Source organism: Phacochoerus africanus, chromosome 1 (assembly GCF_016906955.1).
Source record: "Phacochoerus africanus isolate WHEZ1 chromosome 1, ROS_Pafr_v1, whole genome shotgun sequence".
NCBI lineage: Eukaryota > Metazoa > Chordata > Mammalia > Artiodactyla > Suidae > Phacochoerus > Phacochoerus africanus.
This window is the reverse complement of record NC_062544.1, coordinates 178,671,298-178,695,962: the sequence shown is the minus strand read 5'-3', so window position 1 is coordinate 178,695,962 and position 24,665 is coordinate 178,671,298. Positions and strand designations below refer to the sequence as shown.

General features: G+C 36.1%; 1 protein-coding gene across 1 annotated transcript in view; it reads right to left on the bottom strand.

The window, feature by feature from the left end:
* Positions 1-1,270: 1,270 nt before the first annotated feature.
* The window catches only part of RSRC1 (arginine and serine rich coiled-coil 1), a 449,666-nt gene continuing 426,271 nt past the window's right edge, over positions 1,271-24,665 (bottom strand). The window contains exons 10-12 of the mRNA XM_047752433.1: positions 10,649-10,755; positions 2,991-3,143; positions 1,271-1,471 (exon numbers count right to left, since the gene is read on the bottom strand). Of these exons, the coding sequence (XP_047608389.1) occupies positions 1,379-1,471; positions 2,991-3,143; positions 10,649-10,755 (353 nt within the window). The 3' untranslated portion in view covers positions 1,271-1,378. The remainder of the gene's footprint in view (positions 1,472-2,990; positions 3,144-10,648; positions 10,756-24,665) is intronic.

The following is a 24,665-nucleotide window of genomic DNA, read 5'->3' as shown; positions in this document are numbered from 1 at the left end:
AGCTTATCTCTGGCATGTTCAGTATGGAATGCATAGTTGATTTTCATTCAGCTACCAGAGAAAGGCATTTTACAGTGACAGACAGCCTTATCAAAATTATGATTAGCTGGTGTCCTCTGCAGGGAACAGCAGTTGGTTAAGGAAGACTGAAGTGAGAGCTCTTACCAGTTTTCTCAGAAGTGATTTCCTATCATGAGTATTTGGCCAACTGGTGAAGTCTAGCGTGAACATGTAATTTTTAAAAGAATGAGCCTAGAACTGCTAACATGTTTCAAAGGAACACTAGTAAAAGCTAATCTCTAAGCAGTAAACCATCAATTTAATTTTCAAGAAGTTTCTTCACTAAATGTGTTATTCCTAAGATTAACATGGGTCACTCTGCTTAGATTGTTTACAGTGCTTTTTATTGTATCTAAAATAATTTTATAATACACAGAAGATGAAAGCTCATATTTGTAGCATACAGTTTGATTCTTTTTTTTTTTTTTAAACCCTTTGTCTTTTTAGGGCCGCACCCATGGCAGATGGAGGTTCCCAGGCTAGGGGTCTAATCGGAGCTCTAGCCACTGGTCTACACCAGAGCCAGAGCAACGCCAGATCTGAGCTGCGTCTGCGACCTATACCACAGCTCACAGCAACGCTGGCTCCTTAACCCACCGAGCAAGGCAAGGGATCGAACCCACAACCTCGTGGTTCCTAGTTGGATTTGTTTCCACTGTGCCACAATAGGAACTCCCTAGTTTGATTCTTTTATACGCATGATTAATCAAAATTGTGTATTTTAAAAAAATTCTTTAATTTTTGTTTTTTTAGGGCCACACCCACAGCATATGGAAGTTACCTGGGCTAGGGGTTGAATTGGAGCTGGAGCTGCAGGCCTAGGCCACAGCCACAGCAGCACAGGATCAGAGCTATGTCTGAGACCTACACCATAGCTCACGGCAACACTGGATCCTTAACCCCCTGAGTGAGGTCAGGGATCAAACCCGCATCCTCATGGATATGAATTGGGTTCGTTAACCACTGAGCCAGGATGGGAACTCCCTCAAAATTGTGTCTTTAAATGGCAACTTGATATTTTTCAAATTCTACTCAGGAACACTACTATATATCATTTATTTTAATACATTTTTAGGATTAGCTTTATTAACAGTATGACATTTTCATGCATTCTTAAACTTTACACTAGTTTTAATATTCACAATGTCTGATTAAGTTCAATCAACAAATATTCAAGCCTGCAAGAGAAAAGGATAAAATGAGATTATCTTTTTATATAATCAGCTAAATTATTTTTAAGAGTAAAAAGTTAATACTGGGATTTAAAAACCTAAATTTTGAATGTTATTGTTCATTATTCAACCATATGTATATTACTTTAGGCTACAGGACTGCCCATCAGCCTTTCTTGTCGGAGAGCAATTAATCTCTTGAACCACTTTTCTTCAGCATCAGCTTTCTCAATAAATAACTGAAATAAAAGAAAAAAAAAAGTGTTATTTTTTGACAAAAAACTTGGATTTGACCTTACATAAGACAGACAAGTCACCTCTAGAGAATAGATCCTTTAGCACGAGATATGGATACTGTTTAATTCTTGATGGCCTCCTAACTGAAGATCATCTATTTGGAATAATACTCAGAAAGGACTAACATCAACATCATTGGTTAGCAATTTTATTTTATTTTTATTTTTTGTCTTTTTGGCATTTCTTGGGCCGCTCCTGCGGCATATGGAGGTTCCCAGGCTAGGGGTTTAATTGGAGCTGTAGCCACTAGCCTACGCCAGGGCCACAGCAACGCGGGACCCGAGCCGCGTCTGCAACTTATACCACAGCTCACGGCAACGCCGGATCGTTAACCCACTGAGCAAGCGCAGGGATCGAACCCGCAACCTCATGGTTCCTAGTCGGATTCGTTAACCACTGCGCCACGACGGGAACTCCTGGTTAGCAATTTTATATCTCATTTCGCGAAGTTTGTTTCCTACCATCTTTCTGAGAGGCACAGTGGTATGACGCCATTTCACGGAAGACAGCAGAAACGACATGAATGACATGTTTGCAGTCAATGGACCAGGTGCAGCAGAGCCAGAATTAGATCTTTTAGTGCCAGATTAAAAACAAAACAAAACTCCTCATTTTGCCTATTTTTCTTGCCCACAGAAAGACTCTTTTAGAAGTCAGGTAACATGAGTTGGACCAAATCAGATTCAAATTCATGTAACAGCTCTAAGGGCTGGGGGTGAGCTGCCTATTTTTAGTAAACAGAACCTAAGAATTCATTTCCTCCAATAGTCTTGTCACCAACACAGAAGGACCACTGTCTGAATTATTTTTAGTCAATTAGATTTAAACTGACATTCTTGGAGTTCCCATCATGACGCAGTGGTTAACGAATCCTACTAGGAACCATGAGGTTGCGGGTTCGGTCCCTGCACTTGCTCAGAGGGTTGACGATGCAGTGTTGCCGTGAGCTGTGGTGTAGGTTGCAGACGCGGCTCGGATCCCGCGTTGCTGTGGCTCTGGCGTAGGCCGGTGGTCACAGCTCCGATTGGACCCCTAGCCTGGGAACCTCCATGTGCTGCGGAAGCAGCCCAAGAAATAGCAAAAAGACAAAAAATAAAAAATAAACTGACATTTTAAAAAAAATTTTTATTTTTCTTATTTTTAATATAGTTGATTTACAATGTTGTGCCAATTTCTGCTGTACAGCAAAATGATTCAGTCATGTGTATATTATATATACATATGTACACACACACACACACACACACTCTCTTTCTTACATTATTTTCTATCATGGTCTATTCCAAGAGACTGGATATAGTTCCCTGTGCTGTACAGTAAGACCTCATTGCTTATCCATTCTAAATGCAATAGTTTGCAACTACTAACCCTGAACCCCCAGTCCATCCCACACCCTTTGCCCTCCTCCTTGGCAACCACAGGTCTGTTCTCTGTATAAACTGACATTCTTAAGGATCTTACATTTGGATGGGCCAGAGAATTGTCATCTTGGTACTTGATAGCAGTAGGGATGCTGCCAGGGTCTATTTCTTTCTCATTATTTGGTGGATCAGCCACTACTGATGCTGGTCCTGATGTTGCAGCTGCATGCTTCACTTCACTAGGCTCCACTGACTAAAACATAAAACACATGTTATTAATTGGACTACAACATTCAACTAATATTTTGCTTTAATAACATTTCTGATTTTAAAGTTATTTCTGACAATAGTTAATAATATTTCTAATAATTGCTCAATTGGCCTCCTCTGAGATGATGTGAACCATAAAGGGGACCTAGGTTATTAAATAAGAAACAATTATTCCTAAAACAAGCAAACAAATATAAAAACATGGTGAAAACGTTATTTCTTTTTTTTGTCTTTTTGCCTCTTCTGGGGCCGCTCCCAGGTTTCCAGGCTATGGGTCTAATCGGAGCTGTAGCCGCCGGCCTATACCAGAGCCACAGCAACACGGGATCTGAGCCGCATCTGCAACCTACACCACAGCTCACGGCAACGCCGGATCCTTAACGTACTGAGCAGGGCCAGGAATCGAACCTGCAACCTCATGGTTCCCAGTCAGATTCGTTAACCACTGCACCACAATGGGAACTCCGAAAACGTTATTTCTTATGATTAAACTATTTTTAAGAAATTGGTACTCATGAGTCTATACCACTGAAAAAACATACACATTTCATATATCTAAATTCTATTAATTAAAACAAGCTCAAAGGATCTCCATTTAGTTGGTCCCTTTAGGTATAAAAAGCAAATTCAAAGGATATTATTATTATTTCTTAATAACAGCCTTACTGCGATATAATTCCATTTCACAATTCATACAGCTTTTATTATATCAATAGAGTTTTTTATTTTTTAAATTAAAAAAAATTTTTTTAGGGTCACATTCGAGGCATATGGAGGTTCCCAGGCTAGGGGTCCAATCGGAGCTACAGTTGCCAGCCTACACCACAGACACAGCAACCTGGGATCCGAGCTACATCTGCGAACTACGCCGCAGCTCACAGCAACGCTGGATCCTTAACCCACTGAACGATGCCAGAGATCAAACCCATAACCTAATGGTTCCCAGTTGGATTTGTTTCCGCTGTGCCACAACAGGAACTCCCTCAATAAGACTTTTTAATTGTCACCACATGCAAATTTAGTACATTTTCATCCTCCTAAAAAAACCTCATACCCATCAGCAACTGCTGCTCCCCATTTCTCCCAACCCTCCTGTTCCTAGGCAAGCACTAATCTATTTTCTGTCTTTATGGATTTGCCTATTCTGGACATTTCATATAAAAGGAATCATACGTTATGCGGGTTTTTTTTTTTTTTTACTGGCTTCTTTCATTCAGCATAATGTTTTCAAGGTTCATCCATGTTGGAGCATCTACCAATATTTCATTCCTTTTTGTTGCCCAATCATATTCTATTGTACGGAATATTATGTGCCAGGTACTATGCTAAGTGCTGGGGACAAAAAGACGAATGTCTCATTGTTTCTGCCTGGAAGGAACCAGGAGTGCATTGTTAACTCAGGTTAATTCCAGTATCTCCTTCCCTAAGAGAGGAGAAGCCAGGAAAATGGCTGATTAACAGCAAGATTGCAGGGATAATATGAAATGGATTAGATGAGAAATTGAAATGAAAAGTTAAAATAAAAAAAACCCTGGATAATTGGGAGATTAATTCCACTATTTAGCCTTTTTTTCCCCCCTACACCTATTGGTTCTACACCTATAGTTTTTCAATTTCCATTTTCTTTTGACTTATCTACTTCTGAACATCCACTCCTCTGAATGAAGTGCTAAATAGATTTCCCTGGGGAAAACATCTAGAAAATGAAATATGCATGAATTAGTTAATTCTTTATTAGAATAATTCATCTCAGAGTCGGAGATCCATCTATTTAACTAGTATTTATTGAGCACTACTGATTGCTCAGCACTGGGTACACAAGAAAGAATAAGAACGTATCTTCTCTGTGAAATTGGAGATTACATTTTGCTAATGGAATGACAGGTCTCTAACAAATAAATACCAAAATATATACATAATCACAAATTGTAACAAGTTACATAGAAATGCTTAAATAAATATTTGTAAATTTGATTTGGCAGTTTTCTTCTTATACTTTGGAACCAATTCTTTCCCCCCCGGGATTGCAAGCATTTCCTTGTCTCCAACATACTGGTTGTAGAAGACTCGATATACAGACTCTCTATAAAACTGAATAAGCCCAATATTCTGCACAGGGGAAAGTGAGAAGTATACTAATCCAATGAGGTTCAGGACATCATTTTTTGGTACTCTATATTGTCATGCAGGGAATATAAAAGCATGGCATTCTGCATATTTAGAGCTTTGATAGGGCTCAGCTAAGAGATTGGCTGTCCATGTTGAACTACCTTGAAAAAAATGCAAGGTGTTGTTATTCTGGTTGGCAAAGATGTGTATTGCACATATTCAAGGGGGCAGAGATAGCATTCTATTATAAAAACCAAGTAATATGATTTTGTTTTTACCTACACAGTAAAGTTTTCTTTGAGAAGTGCTAATACACACATAAGGAAAAGTTCTCAAGGGTTAGGGTCAGAGTGTAGAAGTTTTTATTTAATAATGGGTAGTCAAAAATGTGTGAAGAGGACCATTAATTGCTTCTTTATTCAAGTGAGGAAAGCTGTTAGAGAAAATCTGAATATAAAAAATGCTCAACATGGCCACTATCAAACAGTTGGCTTTGAGTAGCACTGCCACCTCGCGGTTCATTTTGGAAAACTTTTAACATGTACTTAGAACAAATGACCTTGCTGCTTAAATTTAGTTACCCTCTTTTGAACACAGGTGGATAGCTGCCAAATACAACAATTTTAGGATTGAGTAATTGGTAATAAGCATATTTTGGACTGCAGTTTGAAAACATGCTGCATCGTGGTTCCTCACACTGATGATATAGCAGGAACTATCTGATTATCACATATTTCTCACACTTGAGAAATATGATTGCAGAGAGTTAAACTAGCTCAATCAATATGTGTTGCAGGAGACACATGTCTAGCATGTCATTAGTAATAGCCACTTTTCTGGTAATAGCTCCCTAGCTAAATTAGTGGAATTAACACTGTTAAAGACCCACCAACTGAGAGGTTGGCTAGTTATAGAAAAGCCTCTTTTAGAGATAAAAACTATACACCACTGTGTGTAGAAGTGTCTGGGAGAGAAGGATGTGGAAGGTTGGGTCATACTTTAGTCCTCAAGAGAGTTAGTCTTTGCTATGCATCAGGGTTAGCCCATCACATCTCCCTGTGACCTGGATGAAATGGTCCTCTAGATAATTTACCTCCCTTTGCTAAGTAATCTCCTGATAAATAATTCAGCTTCTTGGGCATCCTGAAACCTTACCTTATACTGCAGACACAGACATTTTAGAAACTGGAAAGGGATATCATCACTTTCAAAACTAATAAATTGGCCCTCTGTTTTATATTACAGTTGAGTGCGAATTTATTCATTGTTGGCCCATCACTGCCCTTTTGATCATTTTGAAATGTGATGACTAATACAAGTCCAGCGTTGACTGGCTAAAACTTCATATTGTTGTACATATATTCATCAAGGTAAATTTCATCTTCTGAGGCTTTTTAGCACATTCCCCATTGGGTCACTTCAGTGCGTACTTTCTTCACACATCAACAAGAAATATGCACTGACTGAGTTCACAATTATGAGAGGTATTTGATTAGCAGGAAAAACATGGGCTCTGGAGTTAGATAAATTTGGTTTGGATGCTGCTTTCTTATCATTTATTAGCAGTTTGAACATGGGTTATAAAATGTGTTAAACTTCAGCTTCCTCAGCTATTAATAAGGGTTATTAGGATACTATATAAATCATAAATGTTAAATGTCTAGTATCAATGGTAGTTATCATAATTTTGGCAATTTTATTTTAAAATATTTTAAAAAGTGCCTCCAGGAAACAACATTATTTTATGCCATTTGCTTAGAGTTTTAATGTTTCCAAATAGTTCTATTGAAACAAATTAGTTCACAGCTGATGTCTATACATGAAACCAGGAAGTTACTGTGTAAAGTAATTTTTAACTATTTGCATGGCAATATAGTAAGTCACCAAGCCTCAGATAAGGAGAATTTTAGGGTCTATAGACCATAAAAAATTACACAAAACACTCTTTGGCCCAACCAAAATGGGAATCATTACACCTACAATTCCGCTTAAGGAAGCCACAGACAAATGCAGCCCTCATTGTTCAGTAAGGGAAGACGGTGGAACAGCTGCAGGAAGAGGATTAACAGCTTTCACTTTCTGAGTACTTACTAGATGCCAGGCACTTGACTGTTTTTTTTTTGTCTTTTTTTGCTATTTCTTTGGGCCGCTCCCGCGGCATATGGAGGTTCCCAGGCTAGGGGTCGAATCGGAGCTGTGACCACCAGCCTATGCCAGAGCCACAGCAACGCAGGATCCGAGCCGCGTCTGCAGCCTACACCACAGCTCACGGCAACGCCGGATCGTCAACCCACTGAGCAAGGGCAGGGACCGAACCCGCAACCTCATGGTTCCTAGTCGGATTCGTTAACCACTGCGCCACGACGGGAACTCCCTTCTTCTTTTTTTTTTTTTTTTTTTTTTTTTTGTTACTTGACTGTTTTATGTAAAGTATTTTGCTCTTCCTTATTGAAACCTCTGCTATAGGTATTATTCTCATTTAAAGAGAAGAGAGCCAAGGTTTAATGAGGTTATTACATAGTTTAAGGATATATAGCCTGTAAATGGCAGAATCAGAATGTGGTTCCAGGTCTGATTCTACATCTCATGCTTTTGATCACTGCTTCCTAATTGCTAAACGCAAGATTTATTGTAATTTGATTTGAATTTTAGAGGAAATAAATAAAATTATTGGGAAAATATTTTAACTAAATACATTTCTAAGTGGTTCCTTCCATAGTGCTGGATTATTATTTCTAGGCAGCTTCTGCTTCTCTATCATACTTACCCAAGCTGGAACAAGCCAGTTCTAGGCTTTCCAGATTGATTTTATTTCTTTCTCTGAATTATTGTCAAGGGGAACCTCTTTTTAAAAGATAACTGAAACAGAGAGTGAGTTTCTCTCACACAGATTTATGAAGGTTGCTTGCAAAATGAAGAGACTCCTGTTCCATCAATCCCTTTCAATCTCTAACAATGGCTTCTGAACTGAAAGTACAAGAAAAGCTGTACTGAGTAAATTCTAACTCAGCACTAAAAACTAGAGCAAATGAAAACTAATAATTAAAATAACTGATAATGGTGGTGCCTCTGAAAAAAGATGTAAGTGAAATTGCTTTATAGTAGTCCCATGGGAAGCCCATTTAATCATATATAGTGTTTTGTTATAGATTTGGGAAGAAGAATTTTTCTCTTGGATCTAACCAGTTATTGTAAGATTAATAACCATAGGAAGTAATATTTTAAAACTTTTCTAGGGCCTACAGCAAAGTAAAAACATTAATTCTGGAAATCAAATACATAGATATTATTACACTTACATATTTCAACAGACTTATACGGTGAAATTAGATAGTTAAAGAATTTCTATGTTTCTCAGCAAGAGGTCCATCTTATACCAGCAAAAGATTCAGGACAAATAAGGGGCATATTAGAGAAATGTAAATGGGGTAAGGTGTTTATACCTAAACAGATTAAGAACCTACAGTAGTAGAAGTTTTCAAGCACTATGCTTAGTTTATAGAATGTACTTAGATATTGAATAATTTAGATACTAGAGTATATTATTTAGAAATAAACATTTAGTAGATCAAGAACCACGTTAAATATTTGATAATCATTATACTTAATCCTCAGTTACTCTAAAAAGTAGGTTATTAGCTCTATTTTATGAATTTGGAAACTGAGGTTTGGAAAGAGGTTGAGATGTTTGCTCAAAATCATAAATCATGGTAGGAAGTGTAGAAGTTAAGGTTCAAACTCATATCTCCTTGAGTCCAAAGCCCAAGCTCCTTCCACTACATTTTTAAGCTGTATTTAGATCAATTTCCTTGTTCACTGCTATTTTACCAGTTACTGAAAGAAATGCTAGTATCTTGAGAGAGAGGAATGGAATTAAAAATAAATTTATTATCTTAATAACTAAAACCAAATAGGAAAAAGTTGTTTACATGAAAATTAAATGTATTAACCATAGAGAAATATTTCCATGGAAAGAAAAATGCTAGTTTATCTTAAGTGCATCCAGTGAGAACTGGGAAGTCAGGATGAACTCCAGAAAACAAATACAACAAAATTAACTTCAAAATAAATTATAATTCTATTAGGACATACGAATGGCCTCTTAATGTATAAGAGTAAGATATTAAATAAAATGGGCAACTGTATTTCTTAATGCTCATTTCACAGCTCCTTTTTTTAGGAGTTGTGGTGACACACTACAAAATGTTCAACTGAAATCAGCAAAATAACAAGGCAGGGAGCAAGGATCAACCAAGGCTGTCTAGTGCAGTGTGCCTGTCATCCTGCCTGTGCTCAATTCATGTTTCCAGAATGGATTATTTAAAAATGTATATGGTAACTGAAAAGGCATCTGTCTCACTAGTAGCAAAAGAAATGCTGATGGAACAACAAAAGGGAAGTTTTTACCTATCAGGTCAGTAAATATGAAAAAGTCTAGACTTGGTATTAACCAGGGTGTGAGAGGCAAACAGCTCCATGCACTTCTGGGTGGAATTTGAATCAGCACAACATTTTGGGAGAATGACTTTGAGAACATGCATGAAAATAAATAATATCAACCTTTAATAAATAACTCCATCCTGAAAAATTTATCTTAAGGTGATAATGATGGATATTTTACAAACATATATATAATATCTCCAAACTTACAACTACTTAAATATCTACTATCAGAAAAAAAAGATAAGTGAATTGCTATACATTCATCAACAGAGTACTCTACAGTCATTAACATATGTATCAATAAAGAATATTTTTGATTAAGTGGTAACTATACCATGTCTGTATTATAGGTATGATATTAAAGAATACATGTATTTCACAGTAGATAGACTTTTCTTACTAAAGGAATACAAATTCCAAAAAGCAGCCCTGATAATGATTGAAAGAATACATGAAATATTCAACAGAAACAATATGACAATCAAGCCTGCTCTTAGTAGAGCTGAATAAATGATGCCCATATGGGCAAAGAGTACAGATACATGTTACTATTTGGGTAATAATTTTATTGCTAAAGTTCTTTTCTAACTTTTCTCTAAGCAATGTCAACTCAAAAAATAGACGTATACATTTGAAAAGAAAACTGCATGTTCACGAAATGCATATTGCTATTACAGAACTGTCATGTTTACATTTTACTTTGTCTTAGTGAATTTTAAAAGGAAAATGGCATCAGATACATTTTTACAGGGTTTTTTTTAACTAGTTAAAATTGAACTGATTCTCACTGATTTATTCTCTCAGTAATATGCTGACACTCTCCTGCCCTGCTGCGTCTATTAGAAGAAGCACTTACATTTAAGTAAAATCCATTAATAAAGCATCTCTTCGGTTAGAATCTAAAGGTTTATTCATAATGCCTGGATGAAAACTTACCTTTTTGACTTCTTTACTTGATCTGAATGTTTGCTGAACAAAAGAATCGCTTTCAATGGCTTCAATTTCTTTGACTCTTTTTACTTGTTCAACCAGGGTGGCTTGGTCTATAAAAGAGGGTATAATGTCAGTGTATTTTGGTGTGTATGCTTGTTAACAACACTATATCCAAGCAGCGTTCTATAGAGTAATTTTATGACTTATAAAATTTAACTGGATGGAAAGAAAAAGACATTATATTTAAATTACAATAGAAACTTTTTCCCCTTCTGGAGACCCACAAATATAACATTCCTATACACTAAGAAACTCACCTAAAACCTAAAACATTGCTGAGAAGGTACTGCTATAATGATCCAAGATAATCTGGGCTAATCTGGTAGGAGGACTTTACTTTTTTTTTTTCAATTTTACTATGGAAATGCATATAAAAGAAATAAAAACACAATGATTCCATCTGTACCCATCACCTAGTTTTTACAATAACTAATTTTCTGTTATTCCTATTTAATCTATCCATGCCTACTTCAATTTTTGGGGTGGACCTGGAATATTTACAGATAAATCCCAGACGTCATGCCATGTTACCCCTAAATATTTTATTAGGCAACTCAGATATGGGCTTGAGAAAAAACCAAAACAAAACAGCAACATAACTACAATACTATCTCCACATCCAACATCACTAGCAGTAATTCTTTAATATCATCGTATATTGCCCATATTTAATTTTTGCTGATTATTCAGGAAAGTAAATACAGTTGGTCTGTTTGAAACAGGATCCAAACAAGGTCTGCACATTACATTAGTTGCTATGTATCTTAAATCCCTTTTAATCACATACAGTCTACCATTTCTTCTTTTCAGCCATTTATTTACTGAAGAAAACTGGTTGTTTAGCCTTTAAAATTTCCTACATTCTGGATTTCACTGATTTTAGTCTCATGGTGTTACTTAACATGTTCTTCTTCTCCTTTTTTTTTTTTTTTCTTTTTTGCCATTTCTTGGGCTGCTCTTGCGGCATATGGAGGTTCCCAGGCTAGGGGTTGAATGGGAGCTGTAGCCACTGGCCTACACCAGAGCCACAGAACGAGGGATCTGAGCCGTGTCTGCAACCTACACCACAGCTCACGCAACGCCGGATCCTTAACCTACTGAGCAAGGCCAGGGACTGAACCCGCAGCCTCATGGTTCCTAGTAGGATTCGTTAACCACTGTGCCACGACGGGAACTCCCTAACATGTTCTTCTATCCCTCATATTTTGTGTAAACCAGTAGTTAGATCAAGAAAGGGATATGATTCAGATTCAATTTATTTTGGCTAAGAATACCTCATAGGAGATACTGTGTAATTCTTACTACATCATATTAGGATGTGCTGCTTCCACTATCAATGATAAGATTGATAGGTAGGTCCAAGTTGATGTCAGCCTGAACTCTGTTATAAAGTTCTCCATCAAACTTTAACTTAATGGTTTTGGCAGACATTAATGTTTGTTGCTTTGATCCTTTATTAGACATTGCAAAATGGTGATTTTTTTTCTAATTTTCTATTTGTCCTGCATTTATTGGCTTTGATTCTTCTATAATGAACTTCCCTCACTGACCCTTTTGCGACTGTCAAATATGGTCTGCACAGGAAAAGGCAGGATAAATATTTGATACTTTCCCTTTATCAATTTTGATCCAAAGATAACCACTATGAGCTCATGAGTATTTATATATATATATTAATGTATTTCAAACCATAGTGATCATTTTAATAATTTGATTCTACCTTTGGGTAGTGAGAGCCTCTTCAAGTTGGCTCATGCATTCTTTTGATATGATCTCTTTTGCCAAGGTGTGATAAGATGTCCCAGGTTCATCTTGTACAGTTCCTACCTTAGACTTTAAATTAGATATTTCTCCAAAGGGCCTGGGATTCCTTTTAATGGGAAATTATATTTAAAGACAATAACCTGGGCGTTAAGGGTGTTTATTGTTACTACATTGTCATTGCTTCTTAGCCTTTTCAGTGGATGGGATAGGAAATACATATTTTTAAAAGAGAAAAATTAATATGAGTTCATGATGATATTACTAACCAAATTAAGGATCATAGGACTTGTAAATCTGTTATACTAGTATATCTTTTCTTCAAAGAATATCAGGCCTTAATGGTATTATCAAAAGTACTTTTATATTATGTTTTTCATAGTATGCGAGCTGAGGATGTACTAGTTTCAAAATAATAAGACAAACATGACTAGTAACAATGAGATGTATTAATGCAGTTTAAAATTTCTTTATGGTTCTTTTTGATCTTAGGATTCACTCCACTGATGAACTGTTAAAACTCTGAAGTCACTTGAAGTAATTCTCCATGTGATTATGCAGCAACTTGATACACAGGTTCATTTGTTCATTTTTGATTTTTAGATCTTTTTTTATTCTATTGTTTTCATGACTGATGCTTTTTAATTGCATAGAACACTTACATGGTTCTAAAGTCAAAATTTAAAACATCATTCAGAGAAGTTTAGGTTTCCCTTTCTATTCCATTCCCCTAGTTCTTTCCCTAATCCTTAAGTAATCATTTTTATTATTTGATTTTTATCCTTCCATTGCTTACTTCTGAAAAGAGAAGTATACATATTCCCTTCTTTCTTGCACAAAATTAGCATAATGTATACATTCCTGTGTATATTATTTCTCTTACTTAAGAGTATGTCTTCCAAAGTAGTAGAGAGACTTCCTCATTCTATGTTACAGATGTATAGTAACCTACTCTATGGTTTTATGATAGTCTTTTTTTTTTTCCTACCAATATCCTATTGATGGTCATTTGAGTTGCTTGCAGGCCTTTGCTTTTACACTTAGTGCTTTAATAAATAGCCATATACACATGTCATTTCATATTCTTTGAATATACATATTTATTTTCACACGCTAGCTGGCCAGGAAAAATGAAACATTATAGTTTGCACCCTTGCTGTTTAAACTCTTGGTCTAAGCTGATATGAATAATAGCTGAATTAGTGGCTACTGTATACTCAGCTAAGGCATCTAAAAGTGCTGGGATTTTAGACTTTATGAATAATAACTGAATTTACATTTTAAGAAACAACTGTAATAACTGATTTAAGGAAGTAAAGTTATTTGCATCAAAGTAATATTTACATAAGCTGAAAAGGTTGAATGATACAGATAGTATGAGAAGAAATTTGGTTTAATATGTTCAATAAAAATTAGCATTTTATGAAAAATCTTTGCTTTAACTTTTGGCAAATTACAAATTATAATTATATAGTCTTATGCAAGCCTCAGTTTATTTAAGAGAAAGACAGTGCTTCTGAAGATGTGTCCCTGACAGCTGTAACCAGGCTTTTCTCATGTGAGAAATCATGCATGGAAGGTTTGGAAGTAACAGCCATCAGAGCCAACACTCCCATCTTTGGAAGAATACATTTTTCTACATAAAAGCAAGGACTGTCAGAGTGTCATGGAAGAGCAAATAGTTCCACATGCTGTAGAATAAAAGCTCCTGTGGATTTTAATTATGCAATGTACTAATTGAGCATGCACAATGAGAGAAGACTCTTTGCCCAGCTAACTTATTAACACATCCCATGCCAGAGGATATTTTTACTAGTTACATGTATAATGGCATTACATAGCAGAGAAAAATCATAATGGATACCATTCCAAGTGATCTGATCTTAATTTGTCAATATGAAAACACATTTGGTTCTGCGGGTCTTAACTAGTTTCACAATTATTTCACAGTCACCAGTTCTCAACCAAAAGACAGTATTTCTGACTTCAGGGTGATGTTTCATATATATCAAATGTTTGGCCCTTTATATATTTTTTCTCTAACATATTTTCTCACTTGGATTTACAAAGCACATCATTAGTATTAAATGTCAGAGGTGAGCTCACAAACATTACTTGATGTCTAAAGCTTGCAATGTTTGTAGCTTTAAATATGGGCATAAATAAAAGTGTTAGCACAGAAGCTGGCCAAAGTGCCAGTATGTTTAACAAAATAGTATGGGAGAAATTATATAGGAAGGAAAGAGAAAGATTAGAGGAAGAACAGAACATTATCTTTGTGTTTCTTTAAAGATCACTTCAGGACTAACAAAGTGACAGGGCAGATAGGGGAAAGCCTATCTGCCTGACTTATAATATGAAAATAAACCAACATAGCTTTTGCCTTACAATGTGGGAAATATTTTACTGGTGATATTTAAATTAAAGAGTAAAAGAGTGATATTTAAATTGAAATTTGAAAGATTCATGAGAGATTTACATTTTCAGCCTTATAAATAGCTCAGCTCCATGCTGTCTGAAAACAGGCATAAAAAAAGGTTTTAAATTGCTTCATACTCAAAAATTTTAAGATCAATGTCTACAAATGTACGCCTTATGTATAACTCTGTCATTTGGAGAAGCAGAATAAAACACATCAATAATATATAGTAAATTGTTTTAAATTCAGGCTCTTAAGTTTTACATGCCAATTTGTCATTTAAAATTCTGTACCAATTTTAAGACTGGAAAGAAAGTGAATTAAAACTAGTTAGTGGTTGCCAAAGGGGAGGGGAAGGGAGTGGGGTGGTTGGGGAGCTTGGGGCTAATAGATACAAACTATTGCCTTTGGAATGGATTAGCAATGAGATCCTGCTGTGTAGCACTGGGAACTATGTCTAGTCACTTATGAGGGAGCATGATAATGTGCAAAAATAGAATGTGTAAATGTATGTGTAACTGGGTCACCATGCTGTACAGTAGGAAAAAAAATTGTATTGAGGAAATAACTGTTTAAAAAAAACTAGTTATTATTCACATGCTTCCTGTGAATGCCTAGCATACAAAGTATCTTGTATTCATCAGCCATGAGGTAAAAATAAAGTGACACCCTAGGAGAATAAAAATTACAGGATGTTTCTAAACATTAACATGGTAAACATGGAGTAAACATATATATTAGCACTTGATGATTTTTGATAAAACACATCATTGGTAAACAAAATGACTTCCATAGGTTGTTTGCAAGATGTCCACATAAGGGATACGTATTTCACAGTAAAAGAAAATAACAGAGTCAGAAAGCTAAGTCACTACAGGCTAAAAAGATCAATACTAACTCACTGAATTTAAAATTATTTTATTCCTTTTGTGATGAAAAGTTAAAACCAAATATTTTATTGGTTACTGCTAATGTTGTAAAAATTAGGCTCACCTAATACTTCAAGTTATATCTGACAATTTCACATGACACACTGACAGAAATTTCTTTAAAATATGATACAATGGTACACAAAGTTAAGATTAGTAAATAAAGACGACAAGGTCAAAGATAAACCTTTGATTTGAAAAGACAAAATTTTAATCCATACACCATTTGTAGATGAGACACGCAAATCTCTCTAAACTGGAAGCAATGCTAGGCTGAGAACAGCAGATGGCACTGTTACCCAGGATGTAATCATGGGCTAAGAAACAACATGAGTTTCGTGAAAGGAATCTTACTCATGAAAATCTCATCTCCAAATGACTCGTTTGAAAATTAATAATTTATGAATTTCCCCAAAGTTGAAAGGCATTCTTACGTTACAAAGAGTTTGGGTTGGTTGGCTTCATAGTTATTGAGTTACTTATGCTACTTTTCTCTCCTGGGGCGGAGTGGGTGGAGACTTATATACTAATAGTATTGCTATAGATACATAAATAATACAAGAAAAGATCTTATTCTCAGTTTAAATTGACTCAAATTCTAGTCAAAAGTGAAAATATATGTGAAATTTCCTTTATGGTATATATAATACAGACACTGAAAACAAAACAAAACTTTTGAAATGTAAAGCATTTTCAACTGCTTTACAAGAATGAAAAAAAAAAAACCAAGAAAACAATAACAACTGGCTATTCAATAAATAAGTAAATAAAGATGGCTATTTTACAAAATTTTTAAACAAATAAAACATTCTATAAAGCTAAAACAACTTCCACCAACACAAGTTTTAATGAAATGCAGCCACTGCTTTCTCCTCAAAACACAATATTATAAACAAGTTTCTTTCATAAACCATATATTAAAATTCATCCAATCCCAACATTTTAAGGGCACCAATTTCTAGAGTCGATATTCACAAATAACGTGAACAGAGAAAACTTAAGCAGAATGTGGCTTGTCTACCAGTCTTCTGGAAGCTTATGATACAGAACCAAGTTATATATGCCAATGAGGCTCATGGAGTGTTCTGACAACAACCCCCCCTTGGATGGAGTCCAAGACAGACTCCTCTTACAAAAAAAATGCTTTCCATATAAAATTAAGTAATAGGAATAACTTTAATGTGAATGACCAGTGAAGAATTTCTGATAAACATTTTAATAAATGCAAGTGAACTGAGCATCAGCTATATTTTATGGAAAACAAAATCAACACTGAAAACCCACGCAAATTCTACCTCATTTAGTTCCTCTCACCTCAAATACTCTTACCTTTTCTGAATCCTTGCCACCTGTGAGAAAAGGAGCCTTCTCCATAATTCATTTGGCTCTCAGCATATGTTACCTTGCACTGATAGTAATCTCTTGATGAGTGAAAGATTCATTTCCCCTGCTAGAGGGGACTTACCCCTTTGTGTCAACTCCAGGAGTTAGTATAGTGTGCTCTATTATTTAGTAAGCAGTCAATAAACATTTGCTGAAAACTTAAAAATTAAAGGTCACTAAAGTAACCATTAAAAAAAAATCACGGGGGGGGGGATGTCAAATTATAGGAAGTTTTTTGTAACTTAAGAAATCAAATGCCCTTAAGTGGTTAGTTTTAATAGGTCCAGATTCAGACTATATGGATTAAACTCTGTCTCTGCCACTTATTAGCTTTGTGACCTTGGGCCAGTGGATTGTGAAGGTTTCAGTTTTCTCCTCTGTGGCTCGGGGAAACAGCTGAAACATCATAGGATGGTTGAGAGGTTGACTCCCTCTTTTTTCCTCCCTTTCTCACTCCTTGCCTACTTCCAAATATTTGAGTGCATTCAGGAATTGTCTACATACGAGGGTTTAGAGACATACATGAATTTCTTCCTTCATGGAGCTTACCGTTTCAATGGAATAGATGAATAATAAACGTGTAAATAAACAATATAAAATCAAGGAAAATACAGCAGGGTAGAGGGCTACAAAGGAGAAATGGGGGCTATCTCAGATGGGGTAACCAGGAAAGCACTTCTTAACTTGGTGATTATAGCAGAGAGAAGAATCATATGAAGGAGCAAGTCATGGAAATCTGGGAGTTCTGTTATGCTGATCATTGTGTTCAGCACAAGGCTAAGGGAGCATAAAAAGCCATTCTGAGAGCCATTATTAGTAATAGTACTACAGCGCTGATTTAGCAGTCATACTAAAGACATGGAAATTGGCTATAAAGCTCTCATTTCTGCCATATGTTCTAAGCTGGCAATCTCTCTTTTATTTTTTATTTTTATTTTTTTTGAGTGCAGCGAGGCAATTAACTACCTTTAACTCACACCTCTTGTGGTATCACCTGTGTAGTGGCAAGATTGTGGGAAGAATGGGAAGAGGGGCCAGGCCTGGGCACATCTCTGAGAAGGCACAAAAGGCCCAGCTGAAGCTTATCACCCAGCAAAACACTGGAGAGCCCCTGACTCAAAGAGTGCCGCAGGGTGAGCCGAGTAGTGCTTGCTGACACACGGCCTCCCAGGCTCCAGTGACTCAAGAGATGGGAGGTCCTGTCACTTCCTAATGGATGTCTAGTAATCCACACTCCCTAAAATGGCAGTTGTGTGGTAGAAATCATGTTTTTAAGCAAACGTATATTAGTGCAGTGTTTGTAAGTCTGCAGACACTTGTTTTGATCATCAGTATCTGGAAGGCCTTTCCAGTGAGGAGGGTCATAGAGGCTAATTTTTCATTTAAATGGTTGTTAAAAAGGCCAGATGAGCTGTTATGGTTGCAGAAGTAGTAATCGCAGCAGTAAAAGAAGCTTACATTTATGGCACTGAGTGCTAAGTGCTTCACATGGATTACCTCGTTTAACTTAACCATCTCTCTTATGATCCATGAGAGATAGTACTATTTTTATTCTCACTGTTCACATGAGAAATGGAGGCTTAAGTAACTTGGCCAAGGTCATAAGGCTAGAAGTGGGATCCAAATCCTGAACCGTGATCCAGACATTATTTCTAGCCATACAAATTCTTTACCTACACTTGCTAAGCAATACATTATTTTTTTCTCCTTCTCATCCTCTCACTAGAATAATAAATGTTCTTGGTATTGTTCTTATTCTGCATTTTAATGCTTATTCATTCAGTACAATACAATGTAGCTTTATTTGTAGAGGAGAGGCCATATATATTGTCTTCGTCTTCTGGCATTATCTTAAGCTAGATTACAGACATTTTTCATACATTTTTCCATTTTTCAGAATCTTTCATACTCAAATATGTTTTTAAAGAATTATATATATCACCTTCTGAGAATCTTTATTAATGGATAAAGAAAATAAAGTTTTAAGAAAACATACCATTTTTTCATTTAAGCCTAAAGACACCTGGGTAGTAAATTACCCCTTTAGAGCTGTTCTGAATTTATTGTGCAACAATTATTGTTTCAAAAAACTAGAAAGGTTTCTGAGAATTTGGCTAAACCAAAAACCACTATGCAGATCAACTATATAGACTAATGCCTTATGCGTGTTTCAAATGTAATAAACATGGGTGATCAAATCAGGTTTGTGATTTAGTAGTGGTTAAGGAATAATAACTCCAACAAGGCTAAAGCTACTGGAAGTTTTCTTATTTCAACAGGATAGAAGAAAAGAATATAATTTGAGGTATACCAGATTAACAGAGCAGAATACAGGCTCTAAAGTTGCTATTTGTTGTTCATTTTAATTCTAGAATTCTTACTGACTCTAATTAAAATTCTGTAGATGGAAGAGTTGTATGTTTCTAAGGAACTTGCAGTGAATGCTGTCTGCCAGCCATCTCCAAACACCCCATAACCACACACAACTCGCCTGTCAGGAGAGCTAATGCAGACATCGCAGGGCACACCACATTTGTCACTGTGGCTAATATCAGAGATACGCAGCTCTTTTTTCTTAGCACACAAAAGCAAGATATGTAATTCAATGCTCAATTTACCCTTGTCTCGCAGGAGATTTTTCCCCGCTAATTGATAGAAATTAAGCCATTAATCAAGCCACTAGCCATCATTCAAACCAGAGAAGATGAATACAAACTTTCATCATAACCACCTTCTCCATTTTAGTGTTCATTAGCATTAATTTTTAATGCAATTATGCTATTCTTTTACGCTGAGCTCATAAATTACTGCTCTTTTGTTGCTGGCTGGCCTTGTAAAATCCAAACTAATGCTTTGTGCTCTGATCTTAAAGGCAATTACTAGATTCTTCTATCTTTTATATCTTTGCATCCCAAATAACATACATATATATATACATATATATATATATACACATATGACACCCATGACTATGTCTATTTGTTTTTTCAATGCCTCTATATAAAAATCTCTGTGAACATATAAATGTAGTAAAATGTACCTAAAGTGTAAACACACACACACACACACACACTACATTACAAAATATTCATGTTAATGTAGAAATAAGATCCCACAATCATACTGTATTATTTTGGGTTCAATATAAAGATTTTGTTGCAGTTTCTCATAATTAAAATGTAATTCATCACTGTATTAAAGTTATAATTTTTATAACAAATTAGAGAATAGGAATATTAATAGTGACTATTATATACATGTATAAGGGTCAAAAAACTACTAAAAACAGAAAGAATAACTAGGAAATATCTAAATCCCTGAGTTCTTTATCTAGGGTTATTGTTTTATGTTTAAAGCTGTATTTAAAAAAACTTGTATTGAAATCTGAACATTAATAAGATGAAAATGAAGAGTAATGGAAAATCAGAACTATTTACTTATCCCAAAGCTTGTTTATGACCACATATAATAACTCCATAGTCTTGTATTTTGTGAAGTGAACACATCTGTTTATTAGAGGATGAGAGTAAAATGAAAAGACAAATTTTCCATACAAAAATACTGGACCCAGAGACAGTGTATCCACTCAGTCCTGAATCCCAGAGAGAGTGGAAAGATGTAGTCTCTTTATAATCCCCAAAAAGCTTGCAGTTATTCTCACTCCCAGGTGCAGAGGAGATTAAAAACAAATCTGCACCTCTCTTCTTTGTATCTGCCTTTGTTTGCAAGTTGTTACATTCAGGCTGCTCATTAGCTAGAGGAAGGTACATATGTGGCATTAAGATTAATAAAACTTATTGGGAAAATGTCAGCAACACCAGAGTTGGTGTCAGACTAGTCAACTTTTGGAGTTGCACAGCTGCCGCCTACCCTAACATCACAGCGTTGGTGAGGAGTAGAGAGTATATACCTGTCTTCAAATTATTAACTTCTGGAGATAGAGGAAAGGTGATCAGCTTGATTTTATCCTGTGGTTCCTCTCTTTTATTAGATTTCATATTTACCAGAAAGTTTAACATGGATTAGAAGCAACAAGGCTTAATTCTTCAAGGACTCAATTCTCTGAACCAGGGGACTTGTTATGCCAGGACAAGAGGACAGCCTAAAGTCGTCTTTTGTGGTCCCTTCTTTTATGATGTCAGAAGCAAATGGGTATCTAACATATCTGAACATTAAAGCTGTCAATATACAGATGTGGATTCTTCTTCTTTTTAAGTCTTTTTTAGGGCCACATCCTCAGCATATGGAAGTTCTCAGGCTAGGGGTCGAATCGGAGCTGCAGGTGCCGACTACATCACAGCCACAGCAATGCCAGATCCCAGCCACATCTGTGACCTACGCCACAGCTCATGGCAACATAGGATCCTTAACCCACTGAGCAAGGCCAGGGATTGAATCTGTGTTTTCATGGATCCTAGTTGGGTTTGTGACCGCTGAGCCATGATGGGAACTCCCAAAGTTGTATATTGTAATACCTCTTCTTATAAGCATTTTCTGTTTAGGCTCCTAACCTTAGAGAAAATAGTCCATGGCTCCCCATACTTTAATTTCCCTGAACACAGTAACAGAAATGCTAGGGTTCAGAAACAGGAATTGAAATTAATTCAGCCAGCATGTATTTAGCGCCTATACCTTCAGGTGCTAGACTGGTGCAGGAGATTTCTGGTTGAAGATGACATAATTTTTTACCTTTTCAGAGTCCATGGGCAAAGTCAAACTTTTGTTCAGAAGTTTTATTGACAAGTAATTATGAGCTGACTGTACAGTGAGTAGGTACAGGGATTTGTTGTGTTTACAAAGTGCTTTTGCATTATTATTTCATTTCACACATAATTTTTGGTCATAAATAATACCCCCATTTTTCAAATCAGATATTTGATACACTCAAAGTTCAAGAGATACTGTAAGAGGCAGAGTTGGGATATGAAGCCAAGTCTTTGTAGTTCAAATTCTGTATGTTTCCCGGAGTTCCCGTCGTGGCGCAGTGGTTAACGAATCTGACTAGGAACCATGAGGTTGTGGATTCAGTCCCTGCCCTTACTTATTGGGTTAATGGTCCGGCGTTGCCGTGAGCTGTGGTGTAGGTTGCAGACGCGGCTTGGATCCCACATTGCTGTGGCTCTGGTATAGGCTGGCGGCTACAGCTCTGATTCGACCCCTAGCCTGGGAACCTCCATGTGCCACGGGAGCGGCCCAAGAAATAGCAAAAAGACAAAAAGACAAAAAAAATAAAATAAAATCTGTATGTTTCCCATTGTACCAGGTGGCTCCTTAGCTTTTGGTATCTCTGATAACTTTACATGATGAATAGTTATGATTGTTTATGCTTATTTCATATATTTATCAAATACATATACAATTTTGATCTTTTAGAGAGGGGATAGGGAAAATGGTATTGGATGGTAAAAAATATAAATTTCTTAAAATCAGAATATTTTGCTATACTATTAATAAAGTGCAGTATATAAAATCATAAGGTTTAAAGAAACTAGTGAATACTACAAATTGATTATTTAAAAATTATTGAGGTATAATTTACATATAATAATTACTCAAAGCATACAATTCAGTGAGTTTTGACAAATGTATACACCTGTGTAACCAATACCAAAATCAAGATATAGAATATTTCCATCACCACCAAAAATTTCTTTGTGCCTCTCTGTGGTCAATTTCTATCTGTACCCTGACCCCAGACAATTACAGATCTGCTTTCTGCTGTTATGGTAGTCTCCACTTTCTAGAATTTTTCATATAAATGGTATATTCTTTTTTGTCTGATGTCTCTCATTCTGCATATTCCTGTGATAGCTGCACATTGTTGGGTATATCTTTTTTTTTATTACTGGTAGAATTCTATTCTCTTATTAATTAATTCATATACAATTCTACAAAAGAATATAGAATTCTATATATGAATACATCCATAATTTGTCTATTCACCCATTTTTTTTCCTTTTTTCTTTTTAGGGCCACACTTGTGGCATATGGAAGTTCCCAGGCTAGGGGTTGAATCAGAGCTGCAGCTGCTGGCCTATGCCACAGCCATACAACAACGGATCCATGCCGCATCTACAGCCTAAACCGCTGCTTGTGACAACCCCAGATTCTTAACCCACTGAGCAGGCCAGGGATCGAACCCACATCCTTGTGGATACTATGTCAGTTTTGTTATTAACCCGTTGAGCCAGAATGGGAACTCCAGTTTCTGGCTTTTAAGAATAAAGTTGCAGGAGTTCCTGTCATGGCTCAGTGGTTAACGAATCTGACTAGGAACCATGAGGTTGTGGGTTTGATCCCTGGCCTTGCTCAGTGGGTTGAGGATCTGGTGTTGCCATGAGCTGTGGTGTAGGCCGCAGATGCGGCTTGGATACCGCATTGCTGTGGCTCTGGCATAGGCCGCTGGCTAGAGCTCCGATTAGACCCCTAGCCTGGGAACCTCCATATGCCGTGAAAAGACCAAAAAAAAAAAAAAAGAAAGAAAAAAAGGAAAAAGTTGCTATAACATTTATGTACACCTCTCTTAGGTAAATATGCAATATTGGAAATGGTTAGAATATATGGTAGGTTTGGATTGCTCTGATGGCTAATGATATTGAGCAGTATTAATGTACTTGTGTGTTTACATTTTTTGCTCTTTATTTTTCTGCCTTAAGAATTCTTTATACTGAATATACATCTTTTGTCAACATGCCAATATTCTCTACCATTCTTTGACTTGTGTTTTTGTTCCATTTACGTATATGTCTTACAGTAATCCACAGTCTTGATTACTGTAATGTCATAGTTAAGTCTTAAAATCAGGGAGTGTAAGTCATCTAACCTTAGTTCTTTTTAAAAATTGCTCTGATTATTCTATGCTAAATGAATTTTATAGAAAATTGATTCTTGGTAGAAACTTTACTCCTAACACTTTATGTTGAATTTTAGGATACAAAGTATAATTTATAATGAAATTCACTTTCAGGGATAAGTTGAAATTCAAATGATTAATAAAATTAAACACTTTCCAAATATGAGTTTGTTAGGTACAATACTTAAAACAAGAAAACTACTGCCAATTACTTAAATCAACTTTAAAAATAGTTTTTGGGGAGTTCCTGTCGTGACTCAGTGGTCAATGAATCCAACTAGGAACCATGAGGTTGCGGGTTCCTCACTCAGTGGGTTAAGGATCCCGCGTTGCTGTGAGCTGTGGTGTAGGTAGCAGACTCAGCTCTGATCCCACATTGCTGTGCCTGTGGCATAGGCTGGCAGCTACAGCTCCTATTAGACCCCTAGGCTGGGAACCTCCATATGCCATGGGTGTGGCCCTAGAAAAGACAAAAAAAAAATCATAGTTTTTTGGGAAATAATCAAGTTATAAAAACTTTATCACAAATAAATACTGCTATTGTCAATTTTTATTTCTTAATGATTTTAGAGTCAAAACTTGAGCCACAGTCATACTATTTTGTAAAGAAGTTGC